The sequence below is a fragment of the Malaclemys terrapin genome, chromosome 21, assembly GCF_027887155.1.
Source record: "Malaclemys terrapin pileata isolate rMalTer1 chromosome 21, rMalTer1.hap1, whole genome shotgun sequence".
Taxonomy (NCBI): domain Eukaryota; kingdom Metazoa; phylum Chordata; order Testudines; family Emydidae; genus Malaclemys; species Malaclemys terrapin.
In genome coordinates, this window is record NC_071525.1 from 20,926,680 (window position 1) to 20,947,075 (window position 20,396).

The 20,396-nt window shown below is 70.3% G+C and overlaps 2 protein-coding genes across 6 annotated transcripts in view; one reads left to right on the forward strand and one right to left on the reverse strand.

Moving 5' to 3' along the window:
* ARHGEF1 (Rho guanine nucleotide exchange factor 1) overlaps window positions 1-11,354 on the reverse strand; it is a 34,846-nt gene extending 23,492 nt beyond the window's left edge. Inside the window, exons 1-12 of one of the 4 annotated variants that reach the window (XM_054010564.1) lie at window positions 11,224-11,354; window positions 9,502-9,623; window positions 7,805-7,875; window positions 7,490-7,573; window positions 6,818-6,931; window positions 5,995-6,093; window positions 5,638-5,680; window positions 3,483-3,588; window positions 1,784-1,924; window positions 1,070-1,099; window positions 640-742; window positions 295-388 (exon numbers count right to left, since the gene is read on the reverse strand). In XM_054010564.1, the coding sequence (XP_053866539.1) occupies window positions 295-388; window positions 640-742; window positions 1,070-1,099; window positions 1,784-1,924; window positions 3,483-3,588; window positions 5,638-5,680; window positions 5,995-6,093; window positions 6,818-6,931; window positions 7,490-7,573; window positions 7,805-7,831 (841 nt within the window). In that variant the 5' untranslated portion in view covers window positions 7,832-7,875; window positions 9,502-9,623; window positions 11,224-11,354. Of the gene's footprint in view, window positions 1-294; window positions 389-639; window positions 743-1,069; window positions 1,100-1,783; window positions 1,925-3,482; window positions 3,589-5,637; window positions 5,681-5,994; window positions 6,094-6,817; window positions 6,932-7,489; window positions 7,574-7,804; window positions 7,876-9,497; window positions 9,624-11,223 lie in introns of all 4 variants that reach the window. The other 3 variants (XM_054010562.1, XM_054010560.1, XM_054010561.1) reach the window with 3 other exon arrangements.
* Window positions 11,355-14,937: 3,583 nt separating this feature from the next.
* On the forward strand, window positions 14,938-19,915 carry CD79A (CD79a molecule). Of its 2 annotated transcripts, none has more exons than XM_054010901.1 (5): window positions 14,938-15,400; window positions 17,242-17,715; window positions 18,327-18,445; window positions 18,629-18,694; window positions 19,219-19,915. In XM_054010901.1, exons 1-5 carry the CDS (start codon window positions 15,346-15,348, stop codon window positions 19,330-19,332), a joined length of 828 nt encoding a protein of 275 aa, XP_053866876.1. In that variant the 5' UTR covers window positions 14,938-15,345; the 3' UTR covers window positions 19,333-19,915. The 2 variants fall into 2 exon arrangements, with proteins under 2 accessions (XP_053866876.1, XP_053866875.1); XM_054010900.1 differs by having other exon boundaries at window positions 14,941-15,400; window positions 18,626-18,694.
* The last annotated feature ends 481 nt before the right edge of the window (window positions 19,916-20,396 follow it).

Genomic DNA, 20,396 nt, shown 5'->3' on the forward strand with positions numbered 1-20,396 from the left:
CTGCAGGGCACACAGGGAGTCGGGGAGGTCGGGGGATGCACAGGCAGTTGGGGAGTTTGGGGGGCACACAAGGAGCTGGGGGGTCAAAAAGGGAGCCGGGGGGCGCACAGGGAGCCGGGGGGGTCGGGGCAGGACAATCTGGGCTGGGAGACCCATGGGCACAGGGCAGATCCGGGGTGTGTGAAAGTCAGAGGACACGAGGGGCGGCAGGGGGAGTGATTTGGGGGTGTCGGGGGCGGGGCCAGGGGGTGCAGAGAGGTCCGTGGGGGCAGGGACCCCGGCACCCCCACGTACTGTGCGACTCCCCGCGGTTCCAGCGCGTGGCGTCCAACAGGCTGAAACCCTTCCGCGGCTTGGGGGGCTCCTCCGGCTTCCGGCTCCCCGACATCTGCAGAGTTGGGGGGAAGGTGAGTCTATGGGTCAGAGAGCAGGACTGGGGCTCGGTCCCAAACTGTCCCGTGCTATGCAGGGGACCACGGGGGGGACCAGGTGTGAGCCTCCTCCAGCCGGGGAGAGAACCCAGGAGTCCTAGCTCCCAGCCCCCCACCCCTCGCTCTAATCACCAGCCCCCCCTCCCCTCCCAGAACCAGAGAGAGAACCCAGGAGTCCTGGCTCTCAGCCCCACCCCCAGCATCTCACCTTCTTGCGGAAGAAATTCCCTTTCGATTTCTTGCTCTCGCACAGTTTGGTTTTAACCCCCAGGTACTTCATGTAGGTCACGATGGCGGCGAAAATCGCGGAGCTGGGGGGAGTGGGGCACATCAGTGGGGGCGTGGGGCGGAGGGTGCTGTTCTGGGGGGGTCAGGGCTCTATCTCAGACAACTTGGCTACACCCCAGTTCAGGCAGCTCCAGATTTCCCATGGGGTGTCAGGGCCCCCCGAGGCACTGCAGTGTGGGGCCAGGGGAGGCCGAGCTGCAGAATCCGACGTCACTGCCCAGACACCAAAGGGGTGAGAGGAACCTGTGATCCACCCCCCCACACACCACAACCCCTGTCCTGCTGGGGGGGGCGGGTTCATCCCCCCCCATCCAGAGACCTGGGTGCACGATGCCCCCCTCTTGTTTTACCTTTTTTCCTCGTCGGTGGAGATTGTGGGGCTGTAAAGAAACAGGGAAACAAACTCAGGCGTCCGGGTCAATTACGGGCTCCGGAGACCCCATCCTGACACCTGACCCCCCCTCGAGTCCTGTGCTCTGTGCAGGGCAGCCACCCCCCGCATAACACCCTCACTCCCCCAGCATAACCTGCCCCCCCATCTCCCCCAGATAATTGTCCCCCGCCCCCCCCGGATATCTACCCCCCGCCCTCCCCGCATAACCCGCCCCGCGCCTCCCCCACATAAGCCCCCCACTCCCCCAGCATAACCTGCCCCCACTCTCCCAGCATAACCCGCCCCCCTGGATAACTGACCCTGCCCTCCCTGCATAACCTGCCCCCCCCACATAACCCGCCCCCCGCCTCCCCCACATAACCCCCCACTCTCCCAGCATAACCCGCCCCCCGTCTGCCCCGGATAAGCCGCCCCCACCCCAGCAGGGACCCAGCACTACCTGGCTGCCCCACCCCCCATGATGGCATGGGGAGTTGACCCTGGGGCTGGCCATGGGGCAGGGAAGCCTGTTCCGGTAGCGGGAGGGGGCCGGGGGCGCGTCTGAGCCAGGCCGGGGGTGGGGAGAACAGCTGGTTCCCATCCACCCACATGGGGGGCCCGGAGCAGCCGAATCAGATGCTCTGGGGGGCCCTGGGCAGGCTGGCGGAGAGGGGCCGGGGGGGTCACTCACTGCATCTCGTCCAGCCGGGCCAGCAGCAGCTCGGCCAATTGCTTCTCCTTGGCCTCCCGGATCCCACGATCCCGCGTGTGATACGACTCCAGTTCCGCCAGCTCCTGCTCGCCCGGCGTCATCCCCATCAGCCGCTTCGACCTGGGGGGCGGGCGGGGGGCGGTGAGCCAGGCCCCTGCCTGCCCCCCAATCCAACCCCGCCGCGCCGCCCAGCCCCCCAACCCCGCCCCTCACGGCCGCCCAGCCCCGCCAACCGCACCGCCCAGCCCCCCAACCCCGCCCCCCACGGCCGCCCAGCCCCCCAACCCCGCCCCCGCCCTCCACGGCCGCCCAGCCCCTCCCAACCGCACCGACCAGCCCCCCCAACCCCGCCCCGCCCCCCCAACCGCACAGCCCCTCCCAACCCTGCCCCCGCTGCAGCCCCACCCCCCAACCCCGCCCCCGCCCCCCACAGCCGCCCAGCCCCCCCAACCGCACTGCCCAGCCCCCCAACCCTGCCCCCCACGGCCACCCAGCCCCCCAACCGCACTGCCCAGCCCCCACCCCCGCCCCCGCTGCACCCCCCACCCCCCAACTCCGCCCCGCCCCCCACGGCCGCCCAGCCCCCCCAACCGCACCACCAGCCCCCCCAACCCCGTCCCACCCCCCACGGCCGCCCAGCCACCCCAACCCCACCCCGCCCCCACAGCCGCCCCCCCCAACCCCGCCGCCCAGCCCCCCCAACCCCGCCTCCGCCCCCCACGGCCGCCCAGCCCCCCCAACCACGCCGCCCAGCCCCCCCAACCCCTCCCCCGCCCCCCCACGGCCGCCCAGCCCCCCCAACCCCGTCCCACCCCCCACGGCCGCCCAGCCACCCCAACCCCGTCCCGCCCCCCACAGCCGCCCCCCCCAACCACGCCTCCGCCCCCCACGGCCGCCCAGCCCCCCCAACCACGCCGCCCAGCCCCCCAACCCCTCCCCGCCCCCCCACGGCTGACCAGCCCCCCCAACCCCGCCCCCCCACGGCCGCCCAGCCCCCCCAACCCCTCCCCCGCCCCCAACGGCCGCCCAGCCCCCCCAACCACACCGCCCAGCCCCCCCCAACCCTGCCCCGCCTCCCCAACCGCACAGCCCCCAACCCTGCCCCGCCCCCCATGGCCACCCAGCCCCCCCAACTGCACAGTCCCTCCCAACCCCGCCCCCGCTGCACCCCCCACCCCCCAACCCCGCCCCCGCCCCCCACGGCTGCCCAGCCCCCCAACCGCCCAGCCCAGCCCCCCAACCCCGCCCCCCACGGCTGCCCAGCCCCCCCAACTGCACCACCCAGCCCCCCAATGCCGCCCCCACTGCACACCCCCACACCCCCCCGCCCCCGCCCCCCACGGCCGACCAGCCCCCCAACCCCGCCCCCGCCCCCACGGCTGCCCAGCACCCCCAACCGCACCATCCAGCCCCCCCAATGCTGCCCCCACTGCACCCTCCCCACCCCCCCAACCCCACTCCCGCCTGCTGCCCAGCCCCCCAACCGCCCAGCCCAGCCCCCAACCCCGCCCCCCACGGCTGCCCAGCCCCCCCAACTGCACCACCCAGCCCCCCCAATGCCGCCCCACTGCACCCTCCCCATCCCCCCAACCCCGCACCCACCACCACAGTACCCGACCCCCATTACCTCGCCCACTCCCTGTTCACCCCCCACATGGGAGCCCCCGGCAGGACCCACCTGAAATCCTCCAGCTGCCGGGAGATCTCGGGCTCCTGGCAGTTCTGGATGTCGTTCAGGAACTGGCGCAGGGTCTCATCCGGGAGCAGCTCCGGGCGGCTCCGGTCTGTGGGAAAAGAACAGGGCGCTGCGAGCTTCCCCACAGCAGTGCCTCCAGCCAGGGACCCTGGTGCTGTGAGCTCCCCCAGCAGTGCCCTCAGCTGGGACCCTGGTGCTGTGAGCTCCCACCAGCAGTGCCCTGAGCCGGGACCCTGGTGCTGCGAGCTCCCCCCAGCAGTGCCCTCAGCCAGGGATTGAGACTCTTTTCTGGCACCCAGTGAAGGATCCCGGTTCTGTATTTGGAGGAGGAGACTCCCAAAGCCCCCCAGGACCCGGCCTTTCCCCAACTCCCTGGCTACAACCCCACACAGGACCTGTCCCCAGCCACCCTCCGCCGGATCCGCATCCCCCTCCCCAGCCTGGCTTCTAAATGATTTCATGATCTCCACACACAAAGCAGGGGCGGGGCTGGATATATGGGGACCCCTCGCCCAGGGCTGGGACGTGGCCCCTCTGGGTGGGGACTGGGACCCAGCTCTGTGGCCGTTTGGGACAGGAAGTGAAGGTGAATCCTGGTTCTGAGCAGCAGCTTCAGCCCAGTAAAATCTGGGGCTCTCCTAGGAGATCGGGGGGTGGGGGGGAGTCCAGGGCCAGTGATGGGGGGGCTGTCACGGGGTGTGGGGAGTCAGGGCCCTGCAGCCCCACTTCCTGCGATTCCCGGGACTCTCAGCCAGCCAGTAACACAGCAGGTTTATTAGCCAACAGGGACACAGTCCAAGCAGGGCTTGTAGGTACAACCAGGACCCCTCAGCCAGGTCCCTCTGGGGGGCAGGGAGCTTAGACCCCAGTCCTGGGGGTTCCCTTCGTTACCCCAGCCAGCCCCAAACTGAAACCCAAAACCCTCCAGCCGGCTCTCTCCCTCCTTCTCCGCTCTCCCCTTCTTCTCCCCCTCTCCCTTTGTCTAGTGTCACCTGGCCCCACCCCCCTCCTGGCTCAGGTACCCCCTGCTCTCCCATCCCCCACGCCGACAGTCCAGTAACACTCCAGCCCAGCCGGCTGCAGTGCTGCGCGACGGCCACCAGGTGGCTCCCTGTGCCAGCTCGGCAGGGTCTGCCCCCCCCCCGCCACATCCGGCCTTTCCCACGGCCGCGCCCCAGCTCTGCCAGCCCCCCCCAGCCCTGCCGGTGCCCCCCACTCCCTACCAGTGCCCCCCACTCCTGACCTGCAGCCCCTGCCAGCCCAACCTGCCCCCCCAGCTCCACCGGTGCCCCCCACTCCCGACCCGCAGCCCCTGCCAGCCCAACCCTGCCCCCCCAGCTCCGCCGGTGCCCCCCACTCCCGACCCGCAGCCCCTGTCAGCCCAGCCCTGCCCCCCCCAGCTCCGCCGGTGCCCCTCACTCCCAACCTGCAGCCCCTGCCAGCCCAGCCCCCCCCCCCCAGCTCTGCCGGTGCCCCTCACTCCCAACCTGCAGCCCCTGCCAGCCCAGCCCAGCCCCCCCCCCCAGCTCTGCCAGTGCCCCTCACCCCCGACCTGCAGCCCCTGCTGGGCCAGCCCTGGGCTTCCCCACACCAGCTCTGCCGGTGCCCCTCACTCCTGACCCACAGCTCCGGCTGGGCCAGCCCTGCCCCCTCAGCTCTGCCGGTGCCCCCCACTCCCGACCCGCAGCCCCTGCCAGCCCAGCCCCCCCCCAGCTCTGCCGGTGCCCCCCACCCCCGACCCGCAGCCCCCGCCGGCCCAGCCCTGCCCCCCCCAGCTCTGCCGGTGCCCCCCACTCCCGACCCGCAGCCCCCGCCGGCCCAGCCCTGCCCCCCCAGCTCTGCCGGTGCCCCTCACTCCCGACCCGCAGCCCCTGCCAGCCCAGCCCTGCCCCCCCCCAGCTCTGCCGGTGCCCCTCACTCCCGACCCGCAGCCCCTGCTAGTCCATCCCCTGGATTCTCCTTGCTCCCTGGTCTAAGCTGCTGTAAACATCTACAGGGGTGGTTGGTGAGCCCAGGAGGGGACCCTGAGGACGCAATGGGGTTCAGGATCTCCACTGCCCCATCTGGCCCGAGGGACTCGGGGGGGGCTGGAGGCGGGTTATCTCCATTCACCCCAAGCTCCGAGTGCGACACTCACCCAGTTCAAACTGCACCTGGGCTGGGATGTGGACACGCAGGAGCTGGAGAGAGAGGGGGGGGGATTAGAACAAAGGGTCGATTTCCCCGGGGGGGGGGCACCAAGGGGACCCGGGGCCTGAGAACTGCAGCTGGGGGGGATGGTGAATGAGATCTGGGTGTGGGGGTCGTATGTCTGATGTCCCCATAGGGGGCCCCAATGAAGTCATGGGGGGGCGATGGCTTGGGGGGGGGACGGGTTCCTTGGGATGGCTCGGTCACCCTTGGGAGAAGGAATAGCCGGGGTGGGGGGTTGGGCTCATTCTATAGGGACAGGGGGGTCATTCTGGGGAGTGGGGAGGTCATGGGGGGTTCTCACCCCCGCCTTATCCAGGAACATGTGGTAGAAATCCAGGAAGAGTTTCTTGCCCTCCTTGGGGCTCGCCTTGCGGATCAGCTCCACGTGCAGGTAGCAGAGCTGGAGGGATTGGGGGGGGGGTCAGAACGGGGGGCACCTGGGAGCCAAGGGGGTGGCCAAGTCTCAGCCTGCCTCCCCCGCTGCCCCTCCCCCGCTGCCAGGTACCCCCCAGCCCGCCTCCCCCGCTGCCCCTCCCCCGCTGCCAGGTACCGCCCAGCCCGCCTCCCCCGCTGCCCCTCCCCCGCTGCCAGGTACCCCCCAGCCCGCGTCCCCCGCTGCCCCTCCCCCGCTGCCAGGTACCCCCCAGCCCGCCTCCCCCGCTGCCCCTCCCCCGCTGCCAGGTACCCCCCAGCCCGCGTCCCCCGCTGCCCTCCCCCGCTGCCAGGTACCTCCCAGCCTGCCTCCCCTGCTGCCCCTCCCCCCTGCCCCATACCCCCCCAGCCTGGGCTCCCCATGCCCCTCCCCTGCTGCCGGGATTCTGCCTCAACTCCCCGCCCCCCAGGAGCCCCCCTCCACCATTGCCTCTGCAACAGAGTGACCAGGCCACTGAATCAGCCTAGAGTCCTGGGGGGGGGGGGTCACCACGAGGTCAGTGACCTTTGACCTCCAGCCGGGGGGGGGGGCCCCTCAAACATCCCACCAGGTCTAGGGAGCTGATGCCCCCACCATCTCTGCCCCTCCCCCCTGGGGAGGGTTCACACCCGCCCCCCCCGCAAGCCGCTGTGCGAGAGCTTCCCCCCCTGACACCACCACCCCCCCCCCCCCCCCCCCCCCCCGTGCTCACCACGGGGCAGGAGTCGAACTGCAGAACCACGTGCTGGAGAAAGGCCATGAGATAGGCCGGGTGCGACTTCACCACCACCATGCTCTGGAACACGCTGCTGTGGTCCTCCGGCGTCTGGGGGGGGACGGCCTGGGAATGAGCCCCGCGGCGCCCCGCCCCCGGTCCCCTCCCCCCCACACCCCCTTCCCCACTTCCTCATCCCCTCCCACACACACCCTCCCCAGTCCCCCGGTCCCCTCCCCTAGTCCCCCGTCCCCCCAAACCCCCTTCCCCACTCCCTCATCCCCTCCCACACACAGCCTCCCCCCTCCCCTGGTCCCCTCCCTAGGCCCCTGTCCCCCCCACACCCCTTCCCCACTCCCTCATCCCCTCCCCCACACACCCTCCCCCAGTCCCCCGGTCCCCTATGCCCCCATCCCCTCCTCCATCCCCCACCACACCCCAAATCCCTCCCCCGTGCCCCCATCCCCTCCCCTACACCCCTGTCCCTCCACACAACCCCTCCCCCACTGCCACACACCCCCAATCCCCCCCATGCCCCATCCCCTCCCCTACACCCCTGTCCCTCCACACGCCCCATCCCCCACTCCCTCATCCCCTCCCCCACTCCCCAATGACACAGCCCCCATGGCCCCACCCCTGGGACCCCCCATCTCCCAGGCCCCCCCTCACCGGCTCGATGTCGTTCTCAAAATCCTCATCCTCAGCCCCAATGATTGCCACGCTGGACCCACTGTGGGCGCCCGGTGCCGGGCCCTGGGGGCAGAGAGAGAGGGTGGGATGGGCCCCATGGGGGAGGGGCAGGGGCCCAGAGAGGGCACCAGGGGGAACAGAAAGGCGGAGGGATTGAGGAGCCCAGGGGGGAAGACCCTTGGGGAGCCCCACCCCCAATTTTAACCCCCGACCTGCGTGCGGGAGGGGGCTGGGGCCAAGCAGGCCCTTCAGCAATAGGGTATCGGGGACCCCTCCCCTCCCCCCACCACTCACCCCGTTGTACGGCTCGTCCAGATCCATCCTGCCCTTGGGGGCTCCCAGCTGCCGGCTCGGGGGGGACCCACCTGCCAACAACACCAGGGTAGGTCACAGGGGCGCAGGCAGCAACCCCCGGCCCTGATCCCTCCCTGCCCATATCCCTCCCCGGCCCCGATCCCTCCCTGCCCCCACCAGCCCCAATCCCTCCCTGCCCCGATCCCTCCCGGCCCCCCCAGCCCCAATCCCTCCCTGCCCCCACCAGCCCCAATCCCTCCCTGCCCCGATCCCTCCCTGTCCCCCCCCGTCCCCGATCCCTCCCTGCCCCCCGAGCCCCGATCCCTCCCTGCCCCCCACAGGCCTCAATCCCTCCCTGCCCCCATCCCTCCCCGGCCCCGATCCCTCCCTGTCCCCCCCCCCGGTCCCGATCCCTCCCTGCCCCCCACGGGCCTCAATCCCTCCCTGCCCACATCCCTCCCCGGCCCCAATCCCCACCTGCCCACATATCCCTCCCCGGCCCCGATCCCTCCCTGCCCCCACCAGCCCCAATCCCTCCCTGTCCCCCCCTGGCCCAATCCCTCCCTGCCCCCATCCCTCCCTGCCCCCCCCGGCCCCGATCCCTCCCTGCCTCCCACTCCAGTTGAGCCTGTCTCAGCCCCCCATGGGAAAGGACACCCCCCACTGGTACAAACCACCCTCCCCCACAGGGGATGTGGGGGGGCTGCACATGCTTAGGGGATGTTTAGGTGTATTGGGGGATTTGGGTGTACTGGGGGCTGCGCGTGCTTGGGGGTGTTTGGGTGTACTCGGGATTTGGGTGTACTGGGGGGCTGGGTGTGGGGGGGCTGGGTGTGCTTGGGGGGTGTTTGGCTGTACTGGGGGGCTGGGTGTGGGGGACTGCGCGTGCTTGGGGGTGTTTGGGTGTACTGGGATGTTTGGCTGTACTAGGGGGGCTGGGTGTTTGGGTGTACTCGGGATTTGGGTGTACTGGGGGGCTGGGTGTGGGGCGGCAGCGTGTGCTTGGGAGGGTGTTTGGGTGTACTGGGTGTGGGGGGCTGCGCGTGCTTGGGGGTGTTTGGGTGTACTGGGGTGTTTGGCTGTACTGGGGGGCTGGGTGTGGGGGGGCTGTGGGGAGCAGCGGGGGCCAAGAGCTCCCTGTGTCTCCTGCACACCACACGCTCCTCGCCCGGCCCGACATTCCAGCGCGAGCTGGAGGTGAGCGCATGATGAATACAGGGTCTGTGTGGCACAAAGAGGCTCAGATCCCTGGCCGGGCGGGGGGGCTCCCGGCTGCCAGCTTGACTCACGCCCCACCCCCGGGACCGGGCGGGAGCCCAGAGATGGGCGGGGGCGTCTGCCGGAGCCTGCAGAGCACTAGCCCAGGCGTCGCTGCCCCCCGGTGGCCGGTTCCGGAATAGCGACTCCCCCCCAGCACCAGCCGGATCCTGTGGCGATCAGTTCCGCAGGTCTGGCTGAGCACAAGAGCAGCCAGGTGGGGGGTAATTTCATCCCCTCTTCTCTCTTGGGGGGGTGGAAATTGGACCCCTCGGCTGCTAGAAAATATCAGCTGAGCGGGGGGCAGAGGGAGCAGCAGGTGGGGGGAGCTAGGGGGAGGGGGCAGCAAGTCGGGAAGGAGGGGGATGGGGAGGTAAGGATCGGGGTGCACGGGAGGGGCAGGGAACAGCAGCCCCCCAGCCTCCCCATCTGGTACCTGCCTCCAGGCGATGCCGAGATGTGGTTACAAGCAGCAAATCCCCCCTCCCCGGGGGCTGCAGGGCCCGGATACCTGGGTTCCTCTGCGCGCCCCTCCCTCAACCGGAAAGGCGGCTCCGCTGCGCTGTAACACAGAGCCAAGGCCCCCGATTATTTACAGCGAGAGACTCGGAGCCTCGGCTTCCTGCAGGAAGTGATGAGCCCGGCCACATCCCCCCCGGCCCGACCGACCCACAACCCCCTGGTGCCAGCCACCAGCCGGGCCCCGACCCGCAGTCCCTGCTACCCCCACCCCCCGCTCTGCCGGTGCCCCCCACTCCCGACCCACAGCCCCTGCTACCCCCCACCCCCCGCTCTGCCGGTGCCCCCCACTCCCAACCCACAGCCCCTGCTACCCCCACCCCCCGCTCTGCCGGTGCCCACCAATCCCGACCCGCAGCCCCTGTTACCCACTCCACCACTCTGCCGGTGCCCCCCAATCCCGACCCGCACCCTCTGCTACCCCCACCCCCCGCTCTGCCGGTGCCCCCCACTCCCAACCCACAGCCCCTGCTATCCCCCACCCCCCGCTCTGCCGGTGCCCCCCAATCCCGACCCGCAGCCCCTGCTACCCACTCCACCACTCTGCCGGTGCCCCCCAATCCCGACCCGCACCCCCTGCTACTCCCACCCCCCGCTCTGCCGGTGCCCCCCACTCCCGACCCACAGCCCCTGCTACCCCCCACCCCCCGCTCTGCCGGTGCCCCCCACTCCCAACCCACAGCCCCTGCTACCCCCACCCCCCTGCTCTGCCGGTGCCCCCCACTCCCAACCCGCACCCCCTGCTACTCCCACCCCCCGCTCTGCCGGTGCCCCCCACTCCCGACCCACAGCCCCTGCTACCCCCCACCCCCCGCTCTGCCGGTGCCCCCCACTCCCAACCCACAGCCCCTGCTACCCCCACCCCCCTGCTCTGCCGGTGCCCCCCACTCCCAACCCGCAGCCCCTGCTACCCCCCACCCCCCGCTCTGCCGGTGCCCCTCACTGCCGACCCGGGATCGCTCGGGCTGTTCCTGACAGGTGGCGGGTGGGGGAGGGGTCTCTGTGTCCGCGGGATGGGGGGGGGGCCCCCTGCCCCGCCTGTCCGGGGGGGGGGGGTCAGAGATGGCGGGTAAAGTCCAGTGAAATATTTCACCAATTCCAGACATGGCAGGAATCGGGGGGGGGGGGGGAGGACGGTTGGGCATAACCTGGCCCCGACCCCCCCGGTACCCCCTCTCCATCTGTCCCCACAGGGGGCACCCTCGCAAACACCCCCCCCCCCCATGCAGGGTCTATGGCCCCGCCCCGTGGGGCACAGAGCACGTCCCCGGCAGCGGGGGGGGGGGGAGGGGGATTCCCCCGCTAGGGGGCGCCACCTCTGGAGGGGGGGGGTCAGGACTGGCCTGCGGGGGGCGGACACGGGGCCCTTCCCCTCGGGGGGGGCATCTCAGATCCAGCCCCCCTGGGCCCCCAGAGCCCTCACAGCCCCCAGGCTAGAGAACGGGGGGGTCCGGGGGCGCCCCCCCTCACAGTCCCCGAGAACCACCCCTGCCCCCCAGCGCCCCGCCCCCCAGGGCGCCTCCCGAACCCCCCCAGCCGCCTCCCGGCCACCTTCCGGGAGGGGGCGCGACGCGAGTCCGGGGGATTCCCACCGGAAACGCCACTTCCGCTCCGCGCCCCCTCCCCCCCGGGGCGGGTCTCACCCGCCGCTCGCTCCGCACCGGACCGGACCGGGACCGGTCAGGCCGCTCCGCTGCGCTCGGCTCCGGCGGCGGGACCAGGCCGGGGGGGCGGGAGCAGGAAGCCGCTGCCTTTTCCGGGCTCCCCCCCCCCGGCTCCGTGCAGCGCTTCCTGCCCCTTCCACGAGAGACCGGGACCCCCCCACCGCCCCCCCTGCACCGCCCCGAACATCCCCCAGCCCCCGCCAACTCCCCCCTGCACCGCCCCCAACATCCCACACTGCGCCCCAGCTCCCCCCTGCGCCGCCCCCAACATCCCACACTGCGCCCCTGCGCCCCCTGCACCGCCCCCAACATCCCCCAGCCCCCCTGCGCCCCCTGCACCGCCCCCAACGTCCCACACTGCGCCCCCAGCCCCCTTGTATCCCCCAGTCCCCTGCACCCCAGCTCCCCCCTGCGCCCCCAGCTCCCCTCTGAGTGCTCAACCCAGCTTCCCGCACCGCCCCCAGTCCCCCCACTGCGCCCCCAGCCGCCCGGCACCGCCCCCAATATCCCCCACCCCCCTGCACCACGCTCTGACTGCACCCCCCAGTTCCCCACTGCTCCCCGCACCGCCCCGAGTGCAGCCCCCACTGCTCCCCGCACTGCCCCAGCACCCACAACATCCCCACCCCCCTGAACCACCCCCAACCCCCCTGCACCGCCCCCAACATCCCCCTGCACCCCAGCTCCCCCCTGTGCCCCCAGCCCCCCTGCACCCCAGCTCCCCTCTGAGTGCTCCCCCCAGCTTCCCGCACCGCCCCAGTCCCCCCACTGTGCCCCCAGCCGCCTGGCACCGCCTCCAACATCCCCCACCCCCCTGCACCCCAGCTCCCACACTGCGCCCCCTGCACCGCCCCCAACATCCCCCAGCCCCCCTGCACCACGCTCTGACTGCACCCCCCAGCCCTCTGAACCTCCCCCCTGCACCCACTTCTGACTGCACACCCCGGCTTCCCCGCACTGCCCCCTGACTGCACCCCACTGCCCCCCAGCTTCCCCTGTCCCGGAGCCCCCTGAACCACCCCCAGCCCCCCACTACATCGCCCAGCCCCCAAACCTTCCTGCACCCCCTCTGACTGCACCCCCCAGTCCCCTGCTGCACTCCAACCCTGTACCCCCACTGACTGTATCCCCAGCTCCCCACTTTATTCCCTAGTCCCCCTGCACCACCTCCAGCCCCCCAATCCCACTGCACCCCCACCCTCCAACTCCACTGCAAACCCACTCACTGCACCCCCAGCCCCCCACTACAGCCCCTAGCCCCCCTAAACCTCCCACTGATTGCACCCAGCCCCCCACTACAGCCCCTGCATTCTGTCCAGCCCCCCACCTCTAGCCCTCCGAGTCCCCTGGGGACGCACCCCAGGCCCAGTGTGGGCACCCAAGGGTCGCCCCCGCGTGCCAGACCCGATTCCCCCGGGGGGGGGGTCTGAGCTAGAAATGGAGTCTGCGCCCCTCCCCCATCCTCGGCGTGAGCGCCCCCTGGCGGCGAACCCCGGGTGCTGCGACTCCTGCGCCAGCCCCCGTCTGAAATTACCGCGCAGGGAACTAGCCCTGCGGCCCAGAACAGCTGAGATTTCAAAGACGCGGCCCCTCGGGTTGGGGGCGGGTTATACAGGGACCCCTCGCCCGGCGCAGGACGCGGCCCCTGTGGGGTGGGGCGGGGGCAGGTTATACAGGGACCCCTCGGCCGGCGCAGGACGCGGCCCCTGTGGGGTGGGGCGGGGGCGGGTTATACAGGGACCCCTCGCCAGGCGCAGGACGTGGCCCCTGTGGGGTGGGGTGGGGGCAGGTTATACAGGGACCCCTCGCCGGCGCAGGGATGCGGCCCCTGTGGGGTGGGGCTGGGCGGGGACTGTTTATACAAGGACCCCTCGCCCGGTGCAGGGACGCAGCCCCTGTGGGGTGGGCCAGGGGGTGGGTTATATAGGGACCCCTCGCCCGGCGCAGGACGCAGCTCCGGTGGGGTGGGGTGGGGCGGGGACGGGTTATACAGGGACCCCCTGACCCGGCACAGGGACGCGGCTCCTGTGGAGTGGACCAGGGGGTGGGTTATATAGGGACCCCTCGCCCGGCGCAGGACGCGGCCCCTGTGGGGTGGACCAGGGGGTGGGTTATATAGGGACCCCTCGCCCGGCGCAGGACGCGGCCCCTGTGGGGTGGGGCGGGGGCGGGTTATACAGGGACCCCTCGCCCGGGGCAGGACGCGGCCCCTGTGGGGTGGGGCGGGGGCGGGTTATACAGGGACCCCTCGCCTGGCGCAGGACGTGGCTCCTGTGGGGTGGGGACGGGTTATACAGGGACCCCTTGCCCGGCGCAAGGACGCAGCCCCTGTGGGGTGGGCCGGGGGCTGGTTATACAGGGACCCCTCGCCCGGCGCAGGGACGCAGCCCCTGTGGGGTGGGGCAGGGGTGGGTTATATAGGGACCCCTCGCCCGGCGCAGGATGCGGCTCCTGTGGGGTGGGGTGGGGCAGGGGTGGGTTATACAGGGACCCCTCGCCCGGCGCAGGGACGCGGTCCCTGTGGGGTGGGTCGGGGGCGGGTTATACAGGGACCCCTCGCCCGGGGCAGGACGCGGCCCCTGTGGGGTGGGGCAGGGGTGGGTTATATAGGGACCCCTCGCCCGGGGCAGGACGCGGCCCCTGTGGGGTGGGGCGGGGGCGGGTTATACAGGGACCCCTCGCCCGGGGCAGGACGCGGCCCCTGTGGGGTGGGGCGGGGGCGGGTTATACAGGGACCCCTCGCCCGGGGCAGGACGCGGCCCCTGTGGGGTGGGTCGGGGGCGGGTTATACAGGGACCCCTCGCCCGGCGCAGGACGCGGCCCCTGTGGGGTGGGGCGGGGGCGGGTTATACAGGGACCCCTCGCCCGGCGCAGGACGCGGCCCCTGTGGGGTGGGCCAGGAGCTGGTTACAAATCTCCCCACACAGCAGTTTGCGAGAGACGCTGCAGAGGAAAAGCCTGTATCCCATTGACACGGCCGGGGCCAAGCGCAAGCAGCAAAGTGGCATTTGGCCAAGGGCCCAGGGGTCCCGCCCTGACCCCCCGGATCCCCCACCCCATGCCCGGCCGCACAGCGCCCCCTAGTGCCGCACTGGGGTCAGCACTGGCTGCCAGAGGACACGTACGCACCTGCAGTGCAGTTCCAGGCTGGACCAACAGGGGTCTCCCCTCTGGGCTTGGCCCAGGGGCCACACGGCTGGATCCGCACCCGGCGCTGGGCCCCGCGCTCTGGCCGGCTGGTGAGACGCTGAGGAGGGGCCGGAGCAGAGCCCCGAGGACCATTCGAGGGTTCGAAGCCCTGCCCCAGAGCCGCCAGGAGCTCCCTCCGCTCAGCGGGGCCAGGGAGGGTCGGGGGGATTCGGCCCCGGGGTCGGGGGCTCTTTGCTCCAGCAGCGAAAGGCCGGACGCACCCCCTGCTGGGAGGGGGAGCAGGGCCCAGGGAGGGTCGAGGGGACGCGCCCCCAGCCGCGAGGGAGCGGGGCCCGGTTGGTCGGGGCACTGGGAAGGTCGGGGGGACTCTGCCCCTGGCAGGAGGGGGAGCAGGACTCGGTCGGATGGGGCACTGGGAGGGTCGGGGGGACATGCCCCCGGATGGGAGGGGGAGCGGGGCCCGGTCGGACGGGGCATTGGGAGGGAATGGCCCGTTGGAGCCGCGGGTCCCCCGTCCCTGACCATGTTAAATCCCTGAGTGGCCATTTCTCAGAGATCTGCCCTGGGGATGGTTGGAGGGCCGGGCTGTGGCCTGTGGGGTGCACACAGATCCCTACTGGCCCAGAGTATTCCTGCCCCACTCCCTGCAACATGGACCCCCTCGGCCGGCCCTGGGGACCGGAGAGCCCCCCCCCGAATGCCCCATCCCAGTCTCCTAGCCAAGCGTGAAGCCATGCAGCAGATGTTCAGCGTGCACTGAGGCCGGAAGGCTGCAGGGCTGGGCAGCACCCTCGGGGGCGGGGGCGGGCGCGCAGTGGGGCGCATCTCCTGCTGATGGGCACCGCGGAGAAAAGCCAGGACCCGGACGGATGCTTTGCAAACGCAGAGCCGGCTGCAGCACACGGCTTCTCCTCCGCACCCTGGCACTAGGAGACGTGAACCCCGACCACCATGGAGACGGGGCCAGCGTGGGTCTGTGTCCTGCTCCCCCTCTGCCTCTTGCCGGGTAGGTTCCAGTCAGGGATCCAGGGGGCTGGGGAGCCCTTGGCAATGGGGCCGAATCGTGCCAGCAGCGCTGGGCCGAGAGAGATGGACTGGCTGGGTAGAGCTCTCAGTTCCCTGCCCCCCAAGCAGCCAGGCCCTGCCCTGGGGCAGATCAGCCAGTGCCCCCTAGAGGGGAAAGGCCCCGTGTCCCATCCCCCCCACCCCCAGAGCCAGCCAGTCCCTCCTGCTCTGACACCGGGTCAGGGCCAGTGCCCCCTAGAGGGGAAAGGCCCCGTGCCCCATCCCTGGAGCCAGCCAGTCCCCCCTGGTCTGGGACCAGATCGGGGCCAGCGCCCCCTAGAGTGGAAAGGCCCTGTGCCCCATCCCCCCCACCCCCGGAGCCAGCCAGTCCCCCCTGGTCTGGGACCAGATCGGGGCCAGGGCCCCCTAGAGTGGAAAGGCCCCGTGCCCCATCCCTGGAGCCAGCCAGTCCCCCCTGGTCTGGGACCAGATCGGGGCCAGCGCCCCCTAGAGTGGAAAGGCCCCGTGCCCCATCCCCCCCACCCCCGGAGCCAGCCAAGCCCCTAAACCCCCAGAACAGGGTCAGGGTTAGAATCTGGCCTTTTCTAGACTAGTTTCATTTCCTGTCAACAGAGACTGAAAGGAGGAACTGAAAGTGTCTGGGGGGGGAGGCTCCGGTATCAGGGGCTGCAGCTGAGTGATCCGAATGGGGGGGTGGCCTTCGGGTGCTGGGGGGGGGGGCGTCTCTGAGCCCCTGGCCCCATCCCCCCTGCGCAGGGTGGCCTGTCTCTGGTGCTGGCGGATTGTTCCTGGTGGTTTGGGGCTGAGGGTTAGTTCCTTTTTTTAAATCTCCGGGGTGGGGTCGGATGCAAATTTGTGATAAAACAGACAGAGGGACAGACAGCAACTCACTGATCCATCCGTCACAGAGCTACACCCACCCAGCCCTGCAATGCCTGGCAGCAAAGGGGGGGGCAGCCCGCCCTGCTCTAAACACCAGCCTCCACTCCCCTCCCAGAGCTGGGGAGAGAACCCAGGAGTCCTGGCTCCCAGCCCCCCCGTTCTAACCCACCAGCTCCCACTCCCCTCCCAGAGCTGGGGAGAGAACCCAGGAGTCCTGGCTGCCAGCCCCCCCGTTCTAACCCACCAGACCCCACTCCCCTCCCAGAGCTGGGGAGAGAACCCAGGAGTCCTGGCTGCCAGCCCCCCCGTTCTAACCCACCAGACCCCACTCCCCTCCCAGAGCTGGGGAGAGAACCCAGGAGTCCTGGCTCCCAGCCCCCTGCTTTAACCACTAGAAGTGAGCCCCATCTCACCCTGTGCCCACAATCTCCTTGCTCTGGGGGTGATCGGGAGCTGTGGCCGGCTGGGCGGGACTGTAGAAGCGGAATAGGTCCCCTCACCTGCAGTCTCTGCTGCCAGATTCTCGGGGGCCTGGAGTCAGCGAGGGCCTGGGGGGCCAGGGCAGCCTCCCTCCCACCCTGCTGGCCCCCCACTCTGGATAGCCTGGTATTCCCCCTAGGTCAGACCAGTCCCCCATCCGGCCCCGCATCCGCCTGCTCCCTGCTGCCCCCGATCGTTCCCCCAGGCCCGTCCTGCCCGGTATCCGCCCCAGGATGTTCCCCCCAGGCGGGTATCCCCCCCAATCACCCCCCCAAGCTGGTTCTGCCCATTCCCGCCCCCCGGATTCCCCAGGCTCGTCCCGTTCGTTTCCCCCCCACCCCGATTGTCACCCCAGGCTTGTCCCACCTGGTATCTCCCTCCTCCCGGAACTCCCCGGCCCATCCTGCCCGGCGCTCTCGGCTCCAGCTGCTGAGCCGTGGTGTGTTCCCACCCCCACAGGACACCTCTGCAGCAAGCCCACCACGAACATGACAACGCCGTGCAGCGGGACCACCTGGAACGTGAGCGAGGTCCCCCCGGCCCCCAGGATCCCTCGGCCCAGCTCCACCGTGGTCAAGATGGAGACCGCCCTGGCCGCCCAGCACCACGCGGAGAACAGCCTTGTGAAGGTGGAGGCCGGCCTCACCTCTGTGACTGTCCCTGAGGGGGGCCGGGTGACCCTGGAGTGCCGGTTCGAAGCCCCATCCGAGGCCCAGGTCATCTGGAGCCGATCCTGTTCTCGGAACTGCAGTGAGCCCATCCTGGTGGCCAATGGCACCGGCCCCCAGCGCAGTGTGGCAATCACCAGGGGCACTGGTGTCTCCGTCCTCGCCTTCCACCCCGCCAGGAAGGGCGACATCGGCCTGTATTTCTGCCAGGTGCACACGGACAAGGCCTGGGACCAGTCATGCGGCACCTACCTGCGAGTCCGCAGTGAGTGAGGGACGGGGGTCACCGGGGGCGTGCGGCAGAACAGAATCCACCAACCCCCAGTGGGGCAGTTCCCTCTGCCTCCCTCAGACCCCCGGGCTTCTGTGCTGGTAAACAGCTGCTTTGGGCGGGGGCTGTCTGTGCAGCTGGCCTGCCCTATGCCAGAGAGGGCTGCGTGGTGTGTGGGGGACCTCGCCCCGCCCCAGAGGAGGCTGCGTGGTGTGTGTGGGACCTCGCCCCGCCCCAGAGGGGGCTGCGTGGTGTGTGTGGGACCTCGCCCCGCCCCAGAGGAGGCTGCGTGGTGTGTGTGGGACCTCGCCCCGCCCCAGAGGGGGCTGCGTGGTGTGTGTGGGACCTCGCCCCGCCCCAGAGGAGGCTGTGTGGTGTGGGGGGTGGAGGGGGACCTCGCCCCACCCCACAGGAGGCTGCGTGGTGTGTGTGGGACCTCGCCCCACCCCAGAGGGGGCTGCGTGGTGTGTGTGGGACCTCGCCCCGCCCCAGAGGGGGCTGCGTGGTGTGTGTGGGACCTCGCCCAGCCCCAGAGGGGGCTGTGGGGGAGGGGGAGGCTCTGGGGAGTTTGGAGCGGAGCTGACCCCCTCCCCCCGGCATTGCAGAACCCGTCCCGGTTCCCTTCCTGAACATGCGGGAATCCACCAAGAACCAGCTGATCACCGCCGAGGGCATCCTGCTCCTATTCTGCGCTGTGGGGCCCGGAGTCTTCCTCCTCTTCAGGGTGAGCCCCTCGGGCCCGGGACCCCCAGACACTGACCGTGGGCCTGGGCCTGCCCCCCTGCCCTGGGGGAGCCTGCGTCCGGGGGGCAGTGTGACCCCCCAAGCAGGCTAATGCGGTGGGGTGGGGTGGGGTGAACGCCACTCGGCCCCTGCCTCACGCCTGCCCCCTTGGCTGTTGCAGAAGAGGTGGGAGAATGAGCGCCTCCTGCAGTCCAAGAAGAGCGAGTATGAAGAGGAGAATCTGTATGAGGTGAGCTGGGGGGGGGCACCGCAGGGGGGGGTTGTGTCAGTGAGGTTATGGGAACGGGGGGTCCCAGCCTTTGGCCCCCTCCCAGCACAGCCTGGATCTGCGCACGAAGAGGTCCTCCCAGTGCTGCAAAGTGCAGAGTGGGGTCACTTGGAGGCTGCCCTGGGGGCGCTGGGCTGCAGGGAGCGGGGTGGGGGGCGCTGTCCCCTGGCAGTCCATGTTGGCCCCAATGCAGCACTAGGGGTGCTGGGCTGCGGGGGCCGCGTGGGGGTCTCAGCGGGGGCACAGTCCCCTGGCTATCAGTGCCAGCCCCAATGCAGCCCTAGGGGGTCGCCCAGTGGTTCCGGACACCCCACCACTGCTGTGTGAGGTGCTTTGGGTCTGTGTGGGGCAGGAGGGGCTGGGGAAGCATCTGTCGCTGTGACTAGGACCCCGCCCTCCCCTCATGGCCCCTATGGGGTAGGTGCCGAGGGCTGAGCCCCTCCTTCGGCCTCCAGACGAGCAGCCCCTCTGCTTTGCCACACTAGGGCCTGAACCTGGACGAGTGCTCCATGTACGAGGACATCTCGCGGGGTCTGCAGGCCACCTACCAGGACGTGGCCAACCTCCGCGTGCTCGACATGCAGCTGGAGAAGCCGTGAGGGGGCACCGGCCGTGACCCGGGGCCTCTTGGTGTCAGCTGGGTTCCTGGGTCTGGTCTCTCCACGGCGGTTTGTCCCAGGGTGCTATGGGAGGCCTCTGCCACAAGCCTGCATCACCCTGATTGTCACCCTGCTGGGAAGTGCGTGTCCGGGGAGGGGAGGGGAGTTGTGTGTTTATAGTGACCATGTCGCTCTCAGGGCCTGGGCGCTGGGCTGTTCTGCACAAGGGGAGAGCGAGTTCCTCTCAGGCAGGAGACACTCATTTACCTGTCGGGCTAACATCACGTCGCAATGGCTGTGCCCCGCACTGAGCGAAGTCGCCGGGGAGATCCGGCAGAGCCCACGGCAGCAGCCCATGGCTGAAGGCGCTTGTCTTACGAGGGGGTGGGGGGGACTCAGCCAGCGGAGTTGTTAATTTGGGTGAGCTAAACTTCCTTAGCGCAGCAGCAGTCAGTTAACGGGGGGCTCTAGACAGCGTGTTCTGATTTGAGTTTACATGTAGCCGTTTCCATCTCTCTGCCTCTTGCTGTCACTCCAATCTCTGGTCTCTGTTCAATAAACGTGCCCCTCTTCTCTGGCTAAACCGGCGGCTCTCAAACTTCTGTGCTGGCGCCGCCTTCCACACAGCAAGTCTCGGCGCGCGACCCCCCTGATCGATTCAAAACACTGCTTGGTGTATTTAACACCCTGAGAAATGCCCGAGGCAAAGCGGGGTTGGGGGTGGAGGCTGACAGCTCGTGCCCCCCTGAGGGGTCCTACCCCATTTGAGAACCCCTGCTCCAAACAAAGGCCCGGCTGGGGGCTGAGCGGTGGCAAAGGGCAGCGGCTTCCCTGGGGGCTCTGCCGTTGGGGCTCCTCAGGGATTGGGAGGCGGAAAGACTCCATCATGCGCTGACCCGCTGCTAGCCAGGGTACTCCCCAGGGTCTGTTCACACAGGGCTCCGGCTTGAGTGGCTCCTGGCTTGGCCTCACTCCAGCCCCACGGGGGGTTTCTCTGGGTCAGACTCCGGGGGAGTTTGGCCCGGAGGGGGTTGTGCTGCCCTACCCAGACTAGGCAAGACACC

Bases quoted from the DNA above. Each gene is read 5' to 3' on its own strand.
- CD79A (XM_054010900.1), top strand. From the start codon at position 15,346: ATGGAGACGGGGCCAGCGTGGGTCTGTGTCCTGCTCCCCCTCTGCCTC. The intron at 17,716-18,326 runs GTGAGTGAGGGA...CCGGCATTGCAG, and splicing joins CACCTACCTGCGAGTCCGCA to AACCCGTCCCGGTTCCCTTC. The intron at 18,446-18,625 runs GTGAGCCCCTCG...TGGCTGTTGCAG, and splicing joins GAGTCTTCCTCCTCTTCAGG to AAGAGGTGGGAGAATGAGCG.